A 24,925-nucleotide genomic window follows, 5' to 3' on the forward strand; every position below is an offset into this window, starting at 1 on the left:
CACATTTTTCATTCCTCTTTACATGTTGGTTTTTCTGGTACACGTCTAGCTGGCTGAGAGTGACGTGGATAAAGTGTTGAGTCATTTTCCTGAAATTGTCATGGCAGTTCTGTTGGCAATCAATCTCACCAATTATCGCAAAAATGTTTCACTTCCCTTGTTTTCCCTCTTCATCTTCTTGCACTTCCTACACCTGTATTCACACAACACTACACCTTTCCTCCCTAAGTGATAAAAGTAACAAATAATGACCATTTTATAACAATTCAAGCTTTGTTATGCAATATTCTAAAAATATCCTAAAAATGCAAATGTATTCACTTAATTACAACCAATTAATTCTATTTAGATGCCATAAATATAACTCTTTCCAAGAGTTATCACACCCCCAAACCTGAATCATTGCTTGTCCTTAAGCAAATGATGTTTGAATATGCATGAATGCATTGACTTGCCAAAACAATCAGTCACCAAATGTACTGCCAAATTGTAATAAGCATACTGTGTACCTTTATTCTCAGCAATCTTCTATTGAAACAAAGAAAAAGTACTTACAATTGTAGTAAACCTATTTAGCAAGTGCAGTGTAGAAAATGGTTCCTAAAGGCAAAATTTTCTAAATATTTCAGCAATTAAAACTATAGCAGATCTCTCTAAATATACTTAGGTTATCTCTCTCCTAAACTCAGTTTTTTTTTGAAAAAAAGGTAATTATTCAATTTTCAACACAAAATTTCCTTGAGAATTCATACTGTCATATGATTATATACTTGGCAACCTCAATGGAGCATACACTAGACTGCAATGTATTATATCATGTCACGATTTGAATATAAATCACTCATGAAACAAAAGCTTTTAACTAAAAAGATGGATGGAGCAAACAACTATTTACCCTCAAGATTCAGTGGAGTGTCCTTAGAATATGTGCATATATATATTTAGACAAACACTCATATTTGAACTCATTTTTCTGGTCAATAATATAATGGAGCAAACAAAATATTACTGACCTAATCAACAGGTTTAAACATTGTAGTATTCATATTATTTTACCATGACAAAATTATACCCTATTACTATACTGAAATTAAGTCAAGAAATCCTAAATTTATTCAAAGAATGCTGCTATAGCCTAATTGCATTTATATTTCAATTATTCTACTTTTAAAAAGTCATTTTTAACAAATGTCCTATGCTAAATATGCCTAAACAACTATCACCATATTATCTAAGTTTACAAAGAAGAGTTATTATCCTCATTGAACATCATTGATAACCATATACTCACACAATCCGTCAGTTAAATGGCAATTGAATGTTATGGCAAAAGGACTGTATGAATTATATGCACAACACACCCCCAAACCTAAGATGCATTATCCTCAATGCATGAACATGTCAAAGTAAAGTTAATAAAAGCTACATGAATGCATGAAATAGATAAAAAACTAAAATCAAAATGAATTATCATGAAAAAATAAAAATCAAAGCTTGGAGGGGAAGGACATTACTTCACTTGGGTTGGGTAGATTTTCTTGCAACTCTCTTGTAACATTGCTTCTTTTTTGTTAAAACAACATTTTTCTTGGACTATTTTTCCAGCAGCCTTCTTGAATCTTTTTTGCTGAAGCTGGTTGATAGGCACTTCATCGGCATTGTCAGTATCTGACATTGTAAGTTCATGTTTTTGGTCGGTCATTGGTGCCTTGGATTTTGGTGCTTTGGTAGTGGTGGTTGGTGAAAAAATGTGCTGTTGATCATTGTCCTCCTTGTCAGAGTCAAGGTGTACAAACTCTGTCAGATCTTCATCTCTTGTGGGCTCTTTGGTATGCTTTTGTGTAGTGGCAGGTTATTCATCATCTTCTTCATCATCAGATAAATTTTCTTCAGGAAATAAAAAAATATAGGCATTGCCTTGGTGAAGTTGTTCTGAAGAGCTTTATTAAGTGCAGCATCGTGTTTCTTCATATATTCCCAATATAAAATAGTTTTGGCTTTTGCTGTGGCAAAGTCAGTGGAGATTCAAATTTGCTACGTTGCCACCATATCTAATTGATGTTGGAGTTGCCTGAGCACAATTATTACTTGTTTTTCCAACATATCAGGAAAAGTGTGTAGGGCTTTGGGCGGGGGTGATGATGTAGATGTTGGCCTAGATGGCTGTGGCATATCCTTACCCAAGAAACGTAGGACAATTGATTTTGTTATGACGTATTTGTTGCTTATGGTCTCCTCATTGTTATGGACAGGAACGTTGGCGTGCTGACAAAGGGCTGTGAGAAGAGATGGGAAATTTAAACTGTCGGTATTTTTTTCCGTGCAATGATGAACTTCTTGGAAAATTATTCTTCCAACATTGATTATTCTACCAAACACAATCGAATGTAGTAATAACATCCTTTCTTTGGAAAATAGTAGAATTGTGAGTGGGGGGACTCAGTCAGGATTTTAGAAAGTGATACCATACTTTGCAATGAGGCTTCAGGGCAACTTTATCAACAGTGTGACAATTATGACAGGATATAGTCCATTTAGTTCCCTTAATACAAAGATCTTGAAGAACCTGTTGTAACCCATCTACTGTAATCTTTGACATAAACTCAGAATGTTCATCAGGACCCTCAGGTAAATTGTAATGGGCATTAATAGAATCTTCATCAAACTGAACAGGGAAATCAAGAAAAAACTTGGACTAAAATTATAAAATTTATATTTATAGATATAAAAAGTACAAATGATATAAATTCTACTCTTAATGAATATTAGATTCCTAAAGTACATTAAACTTTTTATTCAAATGGAGATCCATTTTATAATAATTAAATATTCATAACAATTTCAACAATATTGTAATTTTATTAAATCCAACTTAAGAGGTGAGATATGAAACCGAAAATTTATTAATCAATGCAACATAATTTGAAATTTATTATTTATTATTAGAATATAAATATTAGAAGTAAAACAAAATGAAATTCAAAAATCAACTGAGACTAAAAAAAATTAATTTACCCAAAGATTTATGGATTTTAACCTCCAATGTTATTTAAATAGTGTTAAAAGTTAAAAAAAAACTTAAAAATATATTTTAATATTGTTTACGAATTATTTTATTATCATATTGTTAGCTCGATCAATCAACTGAAATAGCCAAGTACTGGACTGAATTGACCTTTTAAAAAATTTGTGGAAGCAAAAATAAAAATATGAGATAATGAACATAAGAATTTATAATAGTTCAGCCCCAATTGCCTACTCCACCACTTAACTTTTCATAACTAAGGATTTTTCCAAATTCACTAGTTTGATCAACATTTAAAGACAAGGTTTAACCTTACAATTCTCTTAAAATTTCTACCCAAATCTTAATACTTAAACCCTCTCAAAAGAGTAAATAAATGAGCAAACAAAACGACAATCCTTGCAAGATTAGGATATTTACCAATTAAGCACTCACACAATAAAAACATTCGAGCTGATAAAAATACAAAGAATTGCTTATAAGTGTTTGTAAGAAAAAGATGAAGAATTGAAGCACAAAATGTTGATAAAAGAATTGTTGATCTTTCTTAATAACTTTTGATCTTTAGTAATCTCTCTAATTGCTTTAGAAGCTATTTTTTTTCCAACCGTTGGTGGGTAATTTAATAGAGTTGTTGTTGGTGGCAACAATAGGTATCGTTACCTTTGAAGGAGTATCGATACTTTGGGCATTTAATGCCTAACTATAGTGACCGTTAAAGCCTATAGTATCGATACAATATAGGAAATATCGATACTTGATATGAGGTTCGATACCTAAATGAGGGTATCGATACTTGAACAGTTTTTTTTTTACAAAACATCGAACTTAAAACAATATCAATACTAGGCAGGGTATCGATTAATTTTGGAAGGTATTGATACTTTATTAAGTATATCGATACTTTTGATCTTTGTTCAATTTTCTAAATCATTGAAGCTCAAATTGAAATTGATACCAGGTAGGGGTATCGATAATTTTTGCAAGGTATCGATATTTTTGCTTTTTGCTCATTTTTTTGAACTTCGAAGCTCAAATTGGTATCGGCACTAAAAATTTGTTACTTAATTTGAACTTGTTCAAAATATTTTCTAAGTGTTTGAAGAGTAGTTTTAAAATTTTATCTTCTTAGAAATATTTTGGAATGAATTGTCACTTGAAATTTATCAAGTTTTATTCAAAAACATTATCTTTTTTATATCAAAACATTTATCAAATAAAGCTTAGTTTAACACATATATTTTTGGTTAAACTGTCAAAATAGTCACTTTTGTTTACCTCAAGTTATATTTTAGTCACTTATGTTTGAAATGTTACGTTTTAGTCACTTACATTATCGCGTTGTAACATTTTAGTCATTGAGCCGTTAATTGTCATTAATGGTGTAATGGTAAGCTGACGTGGTACATTAAATCATCATTTCAAACAAAAATTTTAGACTAATTTATACAATTGATCTCCATATTTTTTCATTTTGAGCAATTTAATTAATTTTTGTTCTTTTATATTCTTTTAACTTTCCTTTTTTTTCCCATTATCTTTTGATTCCCTCTCTATTTTCCTCCCTTCTCCATTTCTTTTAAAGTAGTTTTTGTATGTTTTCTATTTGTTAAAATTAGTCCTTATACTTTTATTTTTTTGAACAACTTAATTTTTTCAAGTGATGCGAGCTTGTCGACTAGTTTTTTACAAATGGAAAACATAGAAAATTGCTTTACAAGAAATAAAGAAGGGAGGAAAACAGAGGGAGAAGCAGAAGAGAATGAAAAATAAGAAAAAAAAAAGAAAAGTTAAAAGAATGTAAAAGAAAAAAAAATCAAATTTCTCCAAATGAAAAAATATAATGACCAATTGTAGAATTTAACCTAAAATTTTCGTTTGAAATGATGATTTAACGTGCCACGTTAACTTACAGTTACACCGTTAACAGCAATTAACGACTCAATAACTAAAATGTTACAACATGACAACGTAAGTGATTAAAACGTAATTTCAAACATAAGTGACTAAAATGTAACATGAGATAAACAAAAGTGACTATTTTAATAGTTTATCCTATATTTTTTGAATTTATTATTTTTCAAATACTTTATTTTAATTTTTTTACTATATCCATTAAATTTAAATAATTTAATATATAATTAATACACACTATTCACGGATAAAAAAATTGATACATGAATGGAATATGAATTACGTGGGTAGCAAGTGATTTAATGAGAAAAAGAACTGAAGTTTGATAAGTGACAAAACATTGGGGGTCAAGACTAAAAAGGAAAGAGTGATCGGTAATGAATGAGTTCGTTAGTAACATAAAGGACCACTTGAATAGTTAGGTAATTTGAATTTCACATTACTTATTTGTATATCTATACGTGCTGCTTGGTAAAACCATTGAAAGATTAAAATTATTTTTTTATATATAATGTCAAAAATTATTTTTAACTTAAATTCAGATTATTCTATACTACTAACAATGTTGATATCAATTTAAGCCTGCAAATATATTGAAATACAAGTTGATATGAAATTGATCAAGTGGTGAGGAGATTAATAAAGAGTGTTGAGGTTAGGAGTTGAAGAAAAGAGATTAAATTTGGATACTGAATGATATGTCGAAACCCGAGGGTAGTTGGGGACATGTTTGACAGTAAGAGGTGGTTTGAATACTTTATGAGACACATTGATTTTGCTCCACATCACTATCCTCTATTCAGTAGTTCGCTGATGACTAGTACCTTTAGCTCTCTCTCCTTTTTACCCAATTTTTTTTTTTTGTTATTTTTCTGCCATCAATTTCATGTAAATACACAATAATAAAGCTTCACCTTTCCTTCCTATAAAACATAATGTTATACCAATATTCTGTGTTTAGCTTTCTGGCATTAGACTGTATGTATTCCAGCGAACAACAATGAATATTATGGTTTTCAATCCCACAAATGATTATATATATTGCTGAACTTTTTTTTTGTTTTTTAGTTTTTTATGTATGAAAATGTTATCATGTTTAGGTAACGGTGGTAATCCCACCACCTCTATAGCAGCTTCTAGTGTCCAATCACAGCCTTCCAAAATCTAGCCATATAAGATGGAAAAGAAATAAAAAAAAAGAAAAGAAAAGAAGAAAAAAACAAAAGGAACAGAGAGACAGATGATGAGGTTGAGGTGTTAAGGAAGAAGTTGAAAAATAAGAAAGAAATAAAAATGAGAGGCCTGAAATTGCTAGCCTTACATTTTCATTTGGCTTTTGGATTGCTTATTGTGTACAAGAAAAGGAGTTAAGGGCTCACCTTATCCTATCCACCTCTCTCTTTATATATCTTCTTCCCTTAGCATCAAAACGGAACACTCTCCCTTTCTCACTCATTTATATTCTCTCAGTACCAGCCCCTTACATTTCTACTTCTTCCTTCTATTTGTATCACAACAAAAGGACTTGGAGGAGGGGCTTATCTTATCTTATCCACCCCTCATTTTCTCTCTTCCCAAACATTATCTTATCTTTTCAATGCTCTTGTTTACATTTTTTCTTTGAAAAAGAAAAACAAAATTCTGCTTCTCTGGAGTTAAGACTGTGGGTTCGTTTTTTATTTTCCTTCTAGCAATCGGTATTTGGTGGTTTGAGTGTTTAGACGGAGATTTTCTCATGCAAAGAGAAAGTAGTCGATAAATTCAATCTGGGTCATAGTTATTATCGTCCAAGATTAATCAATTGGAGCTGCCAAACAAATTCCATATCTTTATAAACAATCCCTCAATTGTGGTGCACAAATGGCTCCCAAGACAGGCAAGATGAAAGCGCACAAAGCTAAGGGAGACAAGAAGAAAAAAGAAGAGAGAGGTACTGTTTTTACTCTCCAATCCATTCTCTGAGAAAATGAAGGAAAACTCAAGAAAACTCGGTAATCATGCCGAGATACGTTGATTTTGATCGGTATTTGTTGCTTCGACATTTTAATATGACCTTAGTAGATCGTAGGGTTCAAAAATATTATCTTATCCTATCCCTATCATCATTTATGGTTCAAAATTTTTTTTCCTAAAATCGTGGATTTTTAATATTTAGAAAAAGGAAACCTTATCTCCGGATTTTATTTTTCTCACAGTTTTGCCTACTGTAATCGAAATTACCGTAGAAACACCTGAAGAATCCCAAGTCACTCTCAAGGTATCCCTCCCTTCTTCTCTAATCTATTTCTATATATAGATGTTAAACTATATTTTGCAAACATAATGTATAAAATTTCATAAATAAACGTTAAAATTTATGCTCATATTTCACACTGTTGGAGGAATGTAAAATCTTTTCACATACCATTCAAAAAATTATCTTAATATATACTGTTTGGTCGAGTTTTTTGTTTTTCAGATAATAAAACTTGTTCCTTTTACATTAATGCAGGGAATATCTTCTGACAAGATCTTGGATATAAGAAAACTGTTAGGGGTCCACGTTGAGACATGTCATTTGACCAACAACATCTCCCTGTCTCACGAGGTAAAAATTAAAAATAAAAATATAAAAACCAGACTAGCTTTAACCACTTCATCAATGGTTTGATACCTTGTGTTTCGACAGGTACGAGGAAATCAACTTAAGGATTCCGTGGACATCGTGTCTCTTAAACCCTGTCAGCTGTCCATCGTCCAAGGTGCCTTCCCCATCCGGCAGTTACCTTATAGTTTCTTTAGTTACTCATGTTTTCACCTGATTCTAACCCACACAGTTTTAACTTGGTAAAGAGGACTACACGGAGGACCTAGCAGTCGCGCACATCCGACGACTCCTCGACATTGTTGCCTGCACAACCTCCTTCGGTTCGCCGAAATCGGCTACTCGAACCATTCCCAAAGAATCATCTTCTAAGGAATCGGCTGCTGTCGACGACGCTCCAACCAATGGGGTTGAATCTCCCGACAACTCGAAGGCGAAAGAAAAGCCGGAGGCGACTGCGGCGGCTGTGTCGATGTGTCCTCCGCCGCGGCTTGGCCAGTTTTACGATTTCTTCTCCTTCTCTCACCTCACTCCTCCTATCCAATGTAATATTTTTTAGAGGTGTGCACTCTTTTCTTCTTTTTCGATGTTGAAATTATTTTCTTATTCATTTTATATTTTACAGATATTAGAAGATCGAGTCGTCCATTCTTGGAGGATAAAACAGAAGATGACTTTTTCCAAATTGATGTAAGTGGGATTCTTTAACTTGATCTTCTTATTTCCTTTTTGGGTTTTCGTTCTGTTCACTATGGAGTATAAGTGATACCATCAATTGTTCCCTTTTCTTTGATTATTTTTTTCAAAATTTGGGGCTAATTAGATTCTATGGAATCCAACTAAAAATTTAGGTTCGAGTTTGTAGTGGGAAGCCGATGACCATAGTTGCTTCTCGGAAAGGGTTTTACCCAGCCGGAAAGCGACCGCTTCTCCGTCACTCTCTAGTCACTCTTCTGCAGCAGATTAGCAGGGTTTTTGATGCTGTAAGTTCCATTGCATCTCCTTGAATATGTTTCATTTTTCTTTGAATTTTTTTTTTTGTGTATATGATTTATTTATGGCGAGGATCATTGATTTACCTTGCAGGCGTACAAGGCTCTTATGAAAGCTTTCACTGAGCATAATAAAGTATGTAAACGCTTCCATTGAGTTACTTCATCTTTTATATGGATTACAAGAATATGTTTGGGAACTCACGTTTGTTTTATTTTCTTATCGTTTTTGTATTTAAAATTGCAGTTTGGCAACCTTCCTTACGGTTTTCGGGCAAATACATGGGTTGTTCCTCCCGTAGTAGCGGATAATCCATCAGTTTTTCCCCCACTTCCTGTGGAAGATGAAAACTGGGGAGGAAATGGAGGTGGACAAGGAAGAGATGGTAAACATGACAATAGGCAATGGGCAAAAGAGTTTGCAATTTTGGCAGCTATGCCTTGCAAAACAGCAGAAGAGAGGCAAATACGAGATAGGAAAGCTTTTCTACTTCATAGTTTATTTGTTGACACTTCAGTTTTTAAAGCAATTGCGGCGATCAAGAACATCATTGAAATCAATCAGAATGCCTTAAATGGCCCTTCTGCTTCAATTTTGCATCAAGAAAAAGTGGGAGATTTGATTATTAAGGTGACAAGAGATGTTCCTGATGCAAGTGTGAAATTAGATTGTAAAAATGAGGGGAGTCAGGTTCTAGGAATGCCACAAGAGGAGCTGGCTCGGAGAAATTTACTTAAAGGCATAACTGCTGATGAGAGTGCAACTGTTCACGTGAGTGAACAATTTTTGCTGGATGATTATGACGGACCAGAGAAAGAGGCTATGCATTGCTAAATTTACTTTTTCTTTTTGTTTTGCTCTTGTAGGATACTTCTACCTTAGGTGTTGTGGTTGTAAGACATTGTGGCTATACAGCTGTAGTAAAAGTTTCAGCTGAAGTAAATTGGGAGGGGAATCCCATTCCTCAAGAAGTTGACATCGAGGACCAGCCGGAAGGAGGGGCAAATGCTTTAAATGTCAATAGGTCAATGTTTATTTCATCTCCATTTCATTACAAAGACATTTATGCACCAACTATCCCTCCATAACACAGAAGAATCAAAGTATGAATGCATACACAAAGGGAAATGTGCACACACTTAATTTTGGAAAAAAAAAAAAAAAACAAACGCATTGGTATCTATGACCCCAAGCTTATGCTATAGGATTGTGAGATCTTAATGCCACTTTCTTACAAATACTTTTCAGCTTAAGGATGCTATTGCACAAGTCATCCACGCCTGCATCAGCTCAACGATCACAGAGTACAGATTTTGGGAGCTTGCATTCTGCTAGGGCTTCAGTGAGGAAAGTGTTGGAGGCTAGTTTGCAGAAGTTGCAGAATGAACCCTCTAATAACTCGAAGCCTATCAGATGGGAGCTAGGGGCATGCTGGGTGCAACATCTTCAAAACCAAGCTTCAGGGAAAACCGAGTCCAAGAAAAATGAAGATGTTAAGCCAGAGCCTGCTGTGAAGGGTCTTGGAAAGCAGGGTGCATTGCTGAAGGAAATAAAAAGGAAAATAGACACTAAAGGTGATAAAAATGATCAGAATATGGAGGTTTCTGCAGGTAACAGCCCTGATATGAAGAAGAAATCAGAAGTCAGTAATGAAAAGGGACTTGAGAAGCAAGATGAGGAAATAGAAATGATGTGGAAAAAACTGCTTCCTGAAGCAGCATATTTGAGACTAAAAGAATCAGAAACCGGCTTTCACCTTAAGGTTAGTTGCAACTTTCCCAGAACATTGACTACTAAAATTCTTACACATTAAGCAGTTCTATATCTTGCTCCCTCAAAATAAAGAAAAACATGGTGCTTGTAAGTTTTTTATTTTTTATCTCTCTCAAAATAAAGAAAAACATGGTGCTTGTAAGTTTTTTTATTTTTTATATATTAATATTTCTGTCTGTTCATATGCCAGTCTCCTGAAGAGGTGATTGAAATGGCACATAAGTACTATGCTGATACTGCTCTTCCAAAATTGGTTAGTCCCTTATCAATCAATGTTCCTTTTTCTCTGAGATGTTTTAGGGCATAACATATTTTGCTGGTATGACTTCAAATCTTCTAGGTGGCAGATTTTGGCTCCCTTGAACTTTCACCAGTTGATGGAAGGACTTTGACGGATTTTATGCATACAAGGGGTTTGCAAATGTGTTCCCTGGGGCGTGTGGTAAATAAGCCATCTCAGTATTTTTCTGTCACTTACATATCTATATGTTCATATAGCTATATAACATGCGTCTGCTTTCTTACTGAATCTCCAATTACTCCTAGTTCAGCCAAATAATACATTCTTTATGCCTGTAGCAAGTAGAAACACAAAGAAACAAAAAGAAAATAATAGTAATATTAATGGTTCCAAATTATCCAACAAATAATTAAAGTTAATACAATGGTATTATTTTTCTTCTGCCTTTCTATCAAAAAGTATATCATCCAAATGTCAAAAGATAATATATTTTGATGATTAAGCTAAATGATTGGAGATAATTAGGTCATGCACCTTGTACAATATGTTTGAAGAAAATGTAATTTCTTTTGAATAGTTAATCTGAATAGTTTTTAGACTAGTGTAGTCCAACCTCAAAAGATAATAAATAAAATAAAATAAAAAGAGGAATATAGGTTGTCTCAATTGTTTTCACCTTTTTGAAGTTGTTGAACAATACCCAATTAAAGGGCCAAGACCAAAATTACTGTTAAAAACAGGCTATTTCAATTATATTTTTCACAAGAAATTACATAAATATTTATGGACATAGTGAGCCTAACTTAGGAAACTTTACACTAGGAAACAGACTAATTCTAGGGATGCTGTACCTTAAAAACAGCCTTAAAGTTAGGAATAAAATATTTACAGAATCCTATTTGATACACTCAAATATTCCTTAATTAGGAAACTGAAATCTGACAGTCCCCCTCAAGCTGGGAAGTGGATATCATCCATTCTCAGCTTGCTTACTAATTTCTGAAACAACTTCCCAAACAATCATTTGGTAAGTATGTCTGCTAGTTGACCATCAGTGGACACAAATGGAGTGCAAATTAAGCCACTGTCCAGTTTTTCCTTTATAAAATGTTTGTCAACCTTAACGTGTTTCGTTCGATCATGTTGAACTGGATTATGTGCAATATTGATAGCAGACTTATTACGCAATACAACTTCATTGGACCTTCCCACTTGATCTTCAAATCTTCCAAATTAATTTTTATCCATAACAACTCACAAACTCCAAGAGCCATCGCCCTAAATTCAGCTTTTGCACTAGATCTAGCCACAACATTTTGTTTTTTACTCCTCCAAGTCACAAGGTTGCCTCCTAGGAAAGTACAATAGCCCGAGGTTGATCTTCTATCAACCATAGATCCTGCATAATCTGCATCAGTATAGGCTTCAAGGGTTAAATTCTCCCCCCTTTTAAATAGGATTCCTTTGCCTGGTGTGCCCTTTAAGTACTGTAGAATCTGATATACGGCTCTAAGATGTGATTCTTTGGGATTGTGCATAAACTGACTTACAACACCTACTGTATAGGCAATATCTAGTTTGGTATGAGACAAGTAAATGAGCTTCCCCACAAGTCTTTGATATGACCTTTTATCAACTGCTGCATCTTCTAGTGCATTTCCAAGTTTGTGGTTCACCTCTATGGGTGTCTCTACTGGTTTACAGCCCAACTTGCCTGTCTCTGTCAACAAATCAACTATGTATTTTTGCTGAGATATGAATATTCCTGCTTGAGAATGTGCCACTTCAATACCAAGGAAATATTTTAACTTACCGAGCTCTTTGACTTCAAATTCTTTTACTAGGCATTTCTTTAAATTTTCCATTCCTTCTAGATCATCACCAGTTACTATAATGTCATCAACATAGACTAATAAAGCAGTCACTCCCCTGAAGATGAGTGTTTTACAAACAGAGTGTGATTTCCTTGACTCTGTTTATACCCCAACTTGAGCATTACTTTGGTAAATCTTCCAAACCAAGCCCTCGGGGACTGTTTTAGTCCGTACAAAGCCTTTTTTAGTCTACAAACTACCTGTCCTGTATTTGGACCGAATCCTGGAGGAACATCCATATAGGCTTCCTCCTCAAGATCACCGTGTAAAAAGGCATTTTTGATGTCAAATTGCTGTAATTTCCAGCCTCGGTTGGCAGCTAGTGACAACAATACTCTTACAGTGTTCATCTTTGCAACAGGGGCAAATGTCTCAAGGTAGTCTATTCCATACATTTGAGTGTACCCTTTAGCAACTAATCTTGCTTTGTACCTCTCCAAAGAACCATCTGACTTATATTTCACTGTGTACACCCAGCGACATCCCACTGGTTTCTTTCCTCTCGGTAATTTCACTAAGTCCCATGTCTTATTTTTTTCAAGAACTTCCATTTCAACTTTCATGGCATTTTTCCAATTCTCATCTTCTAATGCCTCGGATACAGTTTTGGGAATGAAGATAGAATTTAGGCTGGTAAGAAAGGTTTTGTGGTTATGGGACAAGTTTTTGTAAGACATGAATAGGTACAAGGGATGTTTTGTACAGGTTCTATTCCCCTTTCTAATAGCAATGGGGAAATCATCTAAATTTGCAGTATTAGAATTCAAAGTAGGTTCAGCAATTATCTCAGGTCGTATAGGAGAAGAAGATGATTGAACTTGTACCGGTGCCTTCTTCCTTGAGTAAACCAGTAAAGGACGAGTAGTGTCCTGAATTCCTCTTGGTGATTTGGGTGTATTAGGCTCTGTTTCAGGTTGTATAGGGGCCATTGTTTCAAGTTGGGCAGGTTGGTTAGTAGGCAAAGACTGAGTGGGAGTGTTTGGTTGTTGGACAGGAGCTGGAATGTGAGTGTTTTGTTGCTGGACAGGAGCTGGAATGTGGGTGTTTTGTTGCTGGACAGGAGCTAGAATGTGGGTGTTTTGTTGCTAGACAGGAGCTGGAATGTCAAAAAGAAAGAATTCTAGCTGGAATGTCAAAAAGAAAGAATTATTTGTTCTTATTTTCTGTGAATAAGATCTCCCCCTGAAGATAAGGACGAGTAAAGAAATTCTCTTGTTCTGCAAAAGTAACATCCGCGATTACAAAATTTTTTTTTGTGGCTAGATGATAGCATTTGTACCCCTTTTGAGTGGAAGAATAACCAAGAAAGACACACTTGATAGCTCGTGGATCAAATTTTGCTCTATTTTGAGAATGAACATGTACAAAAGCAACACAACCAAATATTTTGGGAGTAACGTTACTTGAAGTATTGAAATCAGAAAATAATTTTGCTAGAACTTGCATAGGACTTTCAGATTCAAGGACTTTTGTAGGCAATCTATTTATCAAATGAGTAGCAGTTAAAACAGCCTCCCCCAATATTGTTTAGGGACATTTTTTTGGAACAAAAGGGCTCTTGTAATAGCTAAAATGTGGCCATTCTTTCTTTTGGCAATACCATTTTGTTGGGGTGTACTAACACAAGATGACTCATGTATAATGCCTCTTTCTTGGAAATATGTTGAGAGAAATTGATTGAAATAATCCTTGGCATTGTCTGACCTAAACCTTTTTATTTCAGCTCCAAATTGTGTTTTGATCATGTTGTAAAAGGTTGGAAAGACAGACCTTACATCAGATTTTTGTTTTAAAAGAAATATCCAAGACACACGAGTACAATCATCAATAAAGGATACAAACCACCGAGTCCCAGAAATACTTGAAATAGTGGATGGCCCCTAAACATCACTATGAATAAGAGTAAAAGGAGTGAAAGTTCTTTTATTGCTTAATGGAAAAGAGGTACGTTTATGTTTGCAAGTTCACAGATATCACAATGAAATTTTTCAACAGTCAATCCTTTGAACAATGAAGGAAACATAAATTTAAGGACTCTAAACGATGGATGACCAAGGCGAAGGTGATAGAGTCAAATTTGGTCTTTATTGGTTTTAATAGATTCGCATATGAAAGATGAAGGTGAGGAATTCAGAGCACTAACTTCTCCACTGGATTCTTCAAGATAGTATAGGCCATTTACTTCCTTAGCATGTCCAATCATCCTCCTCGTATTCTGTTCCTGAAAAAGACATTGATTGTGATAGAAAACCACTTTACAGTTAGAGTCTTTGGTAATTCTTTGAATGGATAAAAGATTGGTAAATAGTTTTGGAACATGAAGGACATTTTTAAGAGTAAGGGTTTTGTTTATAACAATATCACCCTGACCAGCCATTGTGATCACAGAACCATCGGCTACTGTTATTTTTCTACTACTAGGGGAAGGTGTATATGAAACAAATTTTTGTGAGGAGTGGGTCATGTGGTCCGTAGCTCCTGAGGTCAATGACCCAAGAACTTTTGGTGACTATATCTGAGACTTTAGAATCTTGAGAAGAGGATATACTTGAAAAAATCAAACTACAAGTACCTGTTGAAGAAGACTTTTCCAATAATCTCAACAAATTTTTTAACTTCTCAATTTCTCCTTTATTGAATTCAACAGGTGATTCCTGAGAATTATTTTCTCCATCCAGCTGTCTTGCTGTATATGCTCGCCCTTGTCCCTTTGGTTGTCCACCTTTTTCTGAAAAATTTTTGTTTGTTGTTTGTGGCTTCTCATGGAGTTTCCAGCATCTTTCTTTAGTGTGACGGGCCTTTTTACAATAGGTGCACCATACGGAATCCCTGTTAATAGGCTTTGTACGTTTTGTCTGTCTATTATCTTCACTATTTGGCTGCTCTAGGCCAAATCTCCTCTCACTTACAGCTTTTGTAACCAAGGCTGAACTATCCACTTGGCTGTTTTCAACCATAACTCCTCTTCTTTCTTCTTCAGCATGAACAATTGCAATTGTCTCATTTAGTGATGGTAGTTCCTCTTTTCCAAGTATTTGAACTCTTACTGCATCAAACTCAACATTTAGTCCAGCAAGAAAATCATAAATTCGATCCTTTTCAACGAACCTTTTCAGGAGTGCTGCATCTTCACTGCACTTCATCTGAATACACTGGTAATGATCCATCTCTTGCCATAAACTTTGCAACAGATTGGAATACTCCGTGATTGATCGACTTCCTTGCTTGGTAGATGAAATCTTAGTCTTGATTTCATAAATTTGAGCAGCATCTCGAACTTTAAAATAAGTCTGTTTCACAGCTTCCCATATTTCATTGGATGTGTTAAAAAACATGCATGTATCACTGATTTCTGGCATCATAGAGTTCTATAACCAAGACATTACCATAGAGTCTTGTTCATCCCAAGCATCAAACTTAAGATCTCTTTCTTTAGGTCCAGTTCCGAGTAAGTGACTCAATTTTCCTCTTCCTTTCAAGAACGTACAAACCAGTTGAGACCACTTTAGGTAATTTTTCCCATTTAGCCTGTAGGCTACTTGGCTGAAACTCACTTGTTGGGTTTGAGTTGTTCACAGAAACTTCTGAGACATCCCCAGTGTTACTGATCTTGACAGTTTCAATCATGTTTTGTTTGAACAAATTTTACAGGCTTGAGGGCTGGTTGGAATCAGGGAAAAAAAAAAGTCAGACAAAGAAAAAAAATCCATAAATCGGGCTAAAAAAGCTCTGATACCATGTTAAAAACAAGCTATTTCAATTATATTTTTCACAAGAAATTACATAAATATTTATAGACATAGTGAGCCTAACTTAGGAAACTTTACACTAGTAAACATACTAATTCTAGGGATGCTGTACCTTAAAAACAGCCTTAAAGTTAGGGATAAAATATTTACAGAATCCTATTTGATACACTCAAATATTCCTTAATTAGGAAACTGAAATCTGACAATTACTTTATTTATTTATTGGGAAAAACACCTCCTCTCATTTTTTATATTGAGCAAATTGGTCCCTCACAAAAAACTTGAAGCAATTTAATTCCTATCAAATTTGAAAGTGAGCTACCAAGGACAATTAAGCATGACATTGATGTTTTCTGTCAATTGTACATAATTTTGATTGGTATAAGAACAAATTTAGTTCTCGATGTTTACATATTTTATGTAAATGTTGATAGCATGTGTAAATGTTTCAAGCTAAATTTGTTAAATCAGGACTAAATTGATAAAATGTGTAAATGTTATTGGTTAAATTGTTAAATCAAGATCAAATTGACAGAATATGTAAACTTTGAGGGCTAAATTTATTATTATATCAATGAAAAATATGTACAATTGACAAAAACATTAGCTTTGTGATTAGTTGTTGTTAGTTTCTCACTCTTGAAATTGATAGAGATTAGATTACTCTGATTTTTTTTAGAGGGATCAATTTGCTTAATATCGAAATTGACAGGGGCTAGAGAGGTCTTATATCTTTTTTAGTTTTGAAAACTATATTAAGATTTTAGTTAGATTTATTCTAATCTGTCATGGCTGATAAAGTCATGAAAATTTAAGAAAATCTATCTTGCACACAATATTGTACTTCAACATCTACAATAAACAAAACTAATTTGCAATACATCTTCAACCTACTAAATCGTGAAAAAGAAAATGCAGGAAAATCGGCAATGCAATGCGACTTTTTCCCCATTTTCTTCTCAAATAATTCTTTCTTCGTGGATGCTTCCAGATATGAAACATAAGTAGGGATCAATCATGTCATTATCAGTTCCCAACATAGATATGAAACATACCCTTTATAACCATGCCATTAATAAAATTTTCTACTGATTGCTGTTCTAAACTCTTATTGGTAATTTTTTTCAACTCAGTTATGTTAATTAATGCATTTATAAGATCATTGTGTTCTTTTTCTATCTGTACCGTAAAAAAATGGTTTCATGTAACTGTGGTCAGAATTGACAGGATATTTTGGTCTTCCATGTTATTGTCCAAAAATATCTTGTAATAAATTTTCTTTTTCCTTTTTTTCAAGAGTATCTGATCTCATGTAAGTTGTACAGCAGATAGGAGGCTTGGCTTTCTATATTATTACATATTAATGAGCTAAAATACTGATGAAAATTTAGCATCTCCTCTCCCCCATCTTTTATCCTCACCTTTTCTTCTTTCGTCATTTCAGGTTGAGCTTGCAGACAAGCTGCCTCATGTTCAGTCACTCTGTATACATGAAATGGTTGTTCGAGCCTATAAACACGTGTTACAGGCTGTTGTGTCATCAGTTGAAAGTATTGATGATTTGGCTGCATCAATAGCGGCATGTTTAAATATATTGTTGGGAACACCATCAGCTGAAAACGGTGACATGGATATCACTAATGATGAAAAACTAAAATGGAGATGGGTGGATACCTTTCTTTCAAAGAGGTTTGGGTGGCAGTGGAAATCAGAAAGCTGTCAGGATCTGAGAAAGTTCGCCATTCTTCGTGGATTATCCCATAAGGTATAGTCATCTTGGCATAGTTTGTGGAGTCTTAAGATGTATGCTTCATCTCCATTTCTAAATGAAATGATAATTTCTCAGGTGGGGTTTGAGGTTGTTCCTAGGGACTATGACATGGATACTCCATTTCCTTTTAGGAAGTCTGATATCATAAGCATGGTCCCCGTCTACAAGGTAAATAAATACTAAATGGAATTTAAAATTGGAAAATTTGTCTTGCAGTTCTACTTTGGACTTTTGTTGACATTGTTTCATTCCCGCAGCATGTTGCATGTTCATCAGCAGATGGTCGTACGCTATTGGAGTCATCCAAGACTTCTCTGGATAAAGGTAAATTGGAGGATGCAGTCAATTATGGCACTAAGGTATGATGAAGTATCTCTTTGTATGTTGTTTTAAATGCTTTATTCTTCAGCAATATATAAATAACATCTAAGCCGATAACTTTTGATTTTAAAGGCACTTTCAAAACTTGTGTCGGTTTGTGGTCCTTACCATCGGATGACTGCAGGAGCATACAGTCTTTTGGCTGTTGTGCTTTACCATACTGGGGACTTTAATCAGGTATTTGCTTTAAAATATTTTAACATTTCTATCCATGCAACACATGACCAAATGACTCAAACTTTTGAATGATTATCAAAAGATGTAAAACAGAATAAAGTGAAAATCATCTTTTAATTTTTGGGAATTTTGTCTCTTAGGCAATTTTTGTATATTCTTTTTAAATATTATATATTTGATTCTTGAAGTATTGAACCAAGGATTGGTGCTTGCTAGAAATATGCTACTACCTTTTGATCTCTATCCCGCATCAATAGTTCTTTCCCTGTTGTGCAATATACTGATCTGTTTTCATTTTATTTAGGCAACAATTTATCAGCAGAAAGCATTGGATATCAATGAAAGAGAGCTTGGTCTTGACCATCCTGACACGATGAAGAGTTATGGAGACCTAGCTGTCTTCTATTACCGCCTTCAACATACAGAGTTAGCATTAAAGTATGCTTTTACATCTTTCTAGTTAAAGGAATTATTTGCTTTAGCTCCCACTGTTTTTAACTTTATTTGCTTTAGCTCCCATTGTTTTTAACTTTGAGATTAAAAATTAGTCCTAAGCCTTAATGGAAAGAGGAAGTAAACCTTCTTTTTTCTGTCAAAAGAATGCATGCTACTGATCAAGAGGGGAAGACATTGAGTTATGCTTATGCACATATGATATAGAAAGTACATGTTTATTCGGTATTCCAGTGCTGCAGAATTTGTCATATACTTAATCATGCGATAGATTTTGTTTAGGTTTATGAATACGTTAAAATCTGATGGTGTTTTTCTTGTTTCTGTATAGTGCTTAGGAATTCTTATAGAGGTAAAAAAGTTCAAATTTATAACTTGTTCAATAACATCAAGAATTTCAGCTTTGCATAAGTTGTCCATTATCAGCTATAATCTGATCTCAGCTATAATCTGATCAAACTAGTCATTCTCAATTGTTAACTGGGTGATTGAAAATTTTATATTGCATTAAAATGTTAGAATCTGATAGTTTATGAATACATTAAAATCTGATAGTGTTTATGAAAAATTTATATTGCTCATAAACATCCATTTTTTATATGGTTTACGAATACGTTAAAATCTGATAGTGTTTTTCTTGTTTCTGTTTAGTGCTTAGGAATTCTTATAGAGGTAAAAAAGTTCAAATTTACAAATTGTTCAATAACATCAAGAATTTCAGCTTTGCATAAGTTGACCATTATCAGCTATAATCTGATCAAACTAGTCATTCTCCATTGTTAACTGGGTGATTGAAAATTTTATATTGCATTAAAAAGTTAGTATGTCCTAAAGAATATAGGTGCTAATATTGTGAAGCTCATAAACATCCATTTTTTATATGGTTACTGACTTCATAAATGTCAATCATTATAGTAATCATAGAACTTATACCTCATAAAAATAATATTTTATGAGGCTTAGCATTTCCAGTGACGGTATTTGTGTCCTAAGAGTGGTGTTGGTGGAAATTATTAGGAAAACATGGTTCTTGAGAAGCAAAGCCTGTGTCTTTGAGAAAAAAATGTTCCTAATACTTTGTCATATGACTTTCATTGTAAGGCACGCCATTGAATGAATACTGTATTAGAATTTGGGCCTAATCTTGTCCTTTTTTCTCATTCTAGGTATGTAAATCGTGCATTGTATCTTTTGCATTTAACATGTGGACCATCTCATCCAAATACGGCAGCCACCTATATTAATGTAGCAATGATGGAAGAAGGGTTAGGAAATGTTCATGTTGCTCTTAGATATCTCCATGAAGCTCTCAAGTGCAACCAAAGACTACTTGGGGCTGATCATATACAGGTAAACTATCATATTAACAACTGAGTGTGAATTAATCTGTCTGTTATTTAATTCGATGTGCTAGACTGAATTATGTTCGTTTCTAAGATGAATACTGTATTTACTGAATGAACTGAAACTTTTATTCTGAAGTTGAGCATCTTTCTACAGAATTAACACAAAAGAATCTCAATCGAAATTCACTTGAAAGTAGACATGAAATAAGGTACATGTTTAATGTGTTTCTGGCTCCTACAGACTGCTGCCAGCTACCATGCCATTGCTATTGCCCTCTCCTTGATGGAAGCTTACTCCTTAAGTGTTCAACATGAACAAACTACACTACAGATATTGCAGGCAAAACTAGGGTCTGAGGACCTACGTACACAGGTAATTTGATGTTTGATGCTTTATGATTAAATCTAATTGTATTGTGATTACTGGTCCTAAGGTAATTTGATATTTTTTTTCTTCTGAAGGATGCGGCTGCATGGCTTGAGTACTTTGAGTCTAAGGCTTTAGAGCAGCAAGAAGCTGCACGGAATGGTACTCCGAAGCCTGATGCATCAATCTCCAGCAAAGGCCACTTAAGGTACAATCTACTAGCAGAATAAATTCAGTTAAATCCATGATTTTGTTCAAGACAATTCAAAATGTTTGAACTGTGGGCTTGAAAGTTTTCCTGATCTTTACTTGTATTTTGCTGTTATAATTGTTGGACAGTTTTTTGTTGTTAACCTTTTGAGAATGAATGAACTTCTTCAAAGGAAACCCCTTATACTATAGATAGATTTAATTGCGGAGTCACCTTGTGTTTTTGCACCTCTCATTTGTTTTAGGTGTTGGTAAGAATTATTTACATTAGTTTCCTACTTTGTATCAGTGTATCAGATCTTTTGGATTATATAACCCCAGATGCAGATATGAGAGTGAGAGATGCCCAAAAGAAAGCCCGTGCAAAGGTTTGTCACCTAAAATGTCCTTTTTCTTATTTGTTATCTCATTGACAACATATCTAAAAAAAGATTTTTATTCAACGAACAGATTAGAGGCAAACCAGGCCAAAATTGGGAGACAACCTCAGATGAATATCAGAATGATGAGATTCCATCACCAACTTATCCTGTTACAGAGAATTCTAGTGATAAAGAAAACAAATCTGAAACTGAATTCGTGGAATCTGGTAATGAAAAACCTGATTCAGTGCAAGCAGATAAGCCGTTGTTGGTTAAAATTGTTGACCCTGAACAGGATGACATCTCAGATGAAGGCTGGCAAGAAGCTGTTCCTAAAGGTCGTTCACCTGCAGCTCGTAAATCTTCTGCTTCAAGGAGGCCAAGTCTAGCCAAACTGAATACAAACTTTATGAATGTGTCCCAATCCTCAAGATACCGCGCAAAGCCTAATAATTTCACATCTCCGAGAACAAGCCCCAATGAGCCTACTGCTTCCGCTGGACCTAGTCCTCCTACTTCCAAAAAGTTTGTAAAAAGTTCAAGCTTCAGTCCAAAGTTTAATAACCTGAGGAGTGCAGTTAGTGGAGTGGAAAAACTGGTAAACCCAAAATCAGCCCCAGGTAGCCCACCTTCAACTGATCAAGTTACCAAGCCTACTCAAGTAGCAAGTCCAATCAGTGTGCAGGCAGCTGGAAAACTATTCTCCTACAAAGAAGTTGCTTTGGCACCACCTGGGACAATTGTAAAGGCAGTTGCAGAGCAGTTGCCAAAAGGAAATCCTCTTCCAGAACAAAATGCTCAGACAAGCCAGGAGACAGCGCCAGATGTCACACCTATTGATGTGGCAACAGTAATGGTTGCTAGTGAAGAAGTTCCAAAAGCAACTGGAGACAAAGAGTTTCTAGGTTCCGAGGAAGAAATGAAAAGCACTGTTAATGAAGAAAGAAAAAAGCAGATAAGTGAATCAGTGATGACTGAAGCTTCCCTGGAAAAAGGTGGCACTGCAATTGAAGACAAAATAGAAGCTGGGACTGTAGAAGTCAAAAGTGGCGTTGAAACCATCAAAGAGGAAGCTGCTAATGGATCTGCACATTATGATTCTTCCAAGGAGTCAAATATTATTTGTTCAAAAACTGAAGCATCGGAAATTGGATCTTTAGCCAAATGCCAAGTTACTTGTTCCAACTCAGAACCTTCAGATTTTGTAACTGAAAATACAGCTCGGTCACTAGAGCGAGAGGCCTCTATTCCTTCAGGAAAAGTGTTTGATGAAGATCCTCAAGATCTGCCAGTTGAAGTTAGTGTTAAGCAGTTGCCAACTGAAGGAGAAAAGCAGGAGGAATCAGAGATAGGTAAAGAGACTACAAAGAAACTTTCTGCAGCTGCACCCCCATTTAATCCGTCAACAATTCCAGTTTTTAGCTCCGTCACAATTCCGAGTTTCAAGGACCATGGAGGACTCCTGCCCCCTCCCGTGCATATACCTCCAATGCTTCAAGTCAACTCTGCCCGTAGATCACCTCATCAATCTGCAACAGCTAGAGTTCCATATGGACCCAGACTCTCTGGAGGCTATAACAGATCTGGAAATCGGGTTCCACGAAACAAGTCTAGCTACCACAGCAGTGAACATTCTGGAGAAGGGAACCATTACAGTCCTCCGAGAATAATGAATCCACATGCAGCTGAGTTTGTACCTGGCCAACCTTGGGTGGTTCCTAATGGCTACCCTGTCTCTCCAAATGGATTTTTGGCTTCTACGAATGGTATGCCAATTTCGCCAAATGGTTACCCGATGCCTCCAATGACACCAAATGGTATTGCTGTGACACAAAATGGATTTCTCACATCCCCAATAGGATCAGTAGAATCACCAGCTGTTATAACTGTTGATATTGATGCTGAAAACAGAAGCGGAGAATTACTAGCGGAGCAGACTCCGGAGATTTCCTCCACATATGTTGAAGGTGAAAATCAATCAAGTGAGCAGAAACCACCAGAAGATCAATCTTTAGACAATGAAAGCAAGCTTCTTGAAAATGAAGGAAAGCCTGCAGATGTGGTTCCTGTGACTGGTGGTGTTACTCTGGCAAAAGAAGCTTGCAGTGAAATACAGGTTGATGCAAAATTGAGTAAGTGTTGGGGAGATTATAGTGACGGTGAAGCTGAGGTTGTTGAGGTTACAAGTTGAAGAAAACAAAATATTTTTTGGATACTGAATGTTTTGTTCAAAGCCAAGGGTTTAAGCACTAGACTTACAAGAGACAGGTAATGTTATACAGTGAAGAGCGACTAGCGAAAGTGCAAGGATGGGGAAGTTTATTCTACCAAGTTTGTGACATGTTTGACAAGAAAGGTTAAACCGAGGCAGTTTGAATACTTTCTGATACAGTTTGATTTTGCTGCATAAGGAGGCTTGCTGACAGAGTGGTATGCAGAACGCATGTACCATGACTATTTTCCGTTTGAGTAGTTGGTTGATGACTAGTACTTTACCCAATTTTTTTTTCTTATTTTTCTGCCATCACTTTTATTGGATGTCAATGGAGACATAACAATGGAAGGTTTGTATCTTTCTAGGTAGTTCTCCTAGGAATGATAATTTCATGTAAACTAGACATAATAAAGCTTCAGTTTTCTTTCCTGTAAAATAATGAAATATCAAGATTCTGTTTCTAGTGTTCCAGCAATTTTAGTTTCTAGGAAATGGAAGTGATACATCATAAGCCAGACAGTTAAGAGAAAATTTCTCAGCAGCTAACATAATCTAACTGTAGGATGCCTAATACGCAGAAGTTATCAATCCAGGCAAAAAACCTATGATCTCTATGGTGGCAACACCACTGGCAAGTGCCCGGATAACAACACCTGCATGAAAATCTGATGCCTATGCTACTGCTGTATTGAATGCCTCGGGGGCTTCACTGCTTTAGTATTCTGCTAGTGTTCAGTGCAACTCCTGCAGGATATACAACTACTATTTTCAGGGGGGTTTTGGGGGGGGGGGGTTATCTCTAAATTCGACACATTTTACAGTATGTTTGGTTGGATGGAATTGCTATGCCATTCCTGTCTTATTCTGCGCGCTACAATGATTCATACGTTTGGTTCACCGTTTAGGTGATTCTGCAGTTTAGCTATTACAGTCATATTCCCTCACCTCCTGTAATAGGTATTCAGTAGTGAGGGCACTGAATTGCTATTCAACACACACGCCGAATACATTTTCAGATTTTGGGACCAAAATAGCCTGATTTCTTCTCCCCAAAATTCTGCTTCAGATTTCTTCCAACCTTTTTCTCCAAATCAAGCATCCATCCATCTACCCTTCATCTTCATCTCCTCAAAGGTACGTTTACTTTTTTTTTTTACTTCAACCCGACAGCTTCTCTCACCCAGCCTCTCTTGCTTGCTTTGCCTCCGGCCACTTTCATTCCTCCGCTCTTTCATGTCAGTCAACTGAAGTCACCAGTTCCTCCATTCTTCTCGATAGCCTCTATCTTGTTTATGATTTCAGTTTAGGGGTTTGCTCTGTTCTGTTCTTTTTTTTTTTGCTTTTCTTCTCTATGATTCTTGTTTATAGCAGAGAAATAACTGTTTGTCTTATTGTTACTGCTAGTGGATGTTCATTAATTTATTGATTTCGATTCCTCCCTAATGCTTTATAGTTCATATTTAGTTCATCTGTGCCTTTTTTATGGTTCT

General features: G+C 35.1%; 1 protein-coding gene across 2 annotated transcripts; it reads left to right on the forward strand.

Annotated features, from left to right (window-relative positions):
• Positions 1–6,147: 6,147 nt before the first annotated feature.
• On the forward strand, positions 6,148–23,898 carry LOC107948399 (protein TSS). 2 transcript variants are annotated; one of them, XM_016882934.2, is made up of 23 exons: positions 6,148–6,869; positions 7,135–7,196; positions 7,431–7,526; positions 7,608–7,680; positions 7,772–8,068; positions 8,149–8,213; positions 8,375–8,506; positions 8,610–8,651; positions 8,763–9,287; positions 9,383–9,540; positions 9,765–10,278; positions 10,480–10,542; positions 10,630–10,731; positions 17,598–17,918; positions 18,000–18,092; positions 18,182–18,283; positions 18,378–18,482; positions 18,787–18,920; positions 20,102–20,285; positions 20,523–20,654; positions 20,744–20,856; positions 21,148–21,226; positions 21,309–23,898. In XM_016882934.2, exons 1-23 carry the CDS (start codon positions 6,800–6,802, stop codon positions 23,409–23,411), a joined length of 5,565 nt encoding a protein of 1,854 aa, XP_016738423.2. In that variant the 5' UTR covers positions 6,148–6,799; the 3' UTR covers positions 23,412–23,898. The 2 variants fall into 2 exon arrangements, with proteins under 2 accessions (XP_016738423.2, XP_040967224.1); XM_041111290.1 differs by lacking the exons at positions 6,148–6,869; positions 7,135–7,196; positions 7,431–7,526 and having other exon boundaries at positions 7,637–7,680; positions 7,756–8,068.
• The last annotated feature ends 1,027 nt before the right edge of the window (positions 23,899–24,925 follow it).

The sequence above is a fragment of the Gossypium hirsutum genome, chromosome A04 (assembly GCF_007990345.1).
Source record: "Gossypium hirsutum isolate 1008001.06 chromosome A04, Gossypium_hirsutum_v2.1, whole genome shotgun sequence".
NCBI classification, from domain to species: domain Eukaryota; kingdom Viridiplantae; phylum Streptophyta; class Magnoliopsida; order Malvales; family Malvaceae; genus Gossypium; species Gossypium hirsutum.

What these genes read in the sequence shown, in the direction of transcription:
- LOC107948399 (XM_016882934.2), top strand. Translation starts at nt 6,800, where the DNA reads ATGGCTCCCAAGACAGGCAAGATGAAAGCGCACAAAGCTAAGGGAGAC. An exon ending in TTAGCAGGGTTTTTGATGCT is followed by an intron (nt 8,507 to 8,609) that starts GTAAGTTCCATT and finishes TTTACCTTGCAG; the next exon opens with GCGTACAAGGCTCTTATGAA. An exon ending in TGTGTTCCCTGGGGCGTGTG is followed by an intron (nt 10,732 to 17,597) that starts GTAAATAAGCCA and finishes TCGTCATTTCAG; the next exon opens with GTTGAGCTTGCAGACAAGCT.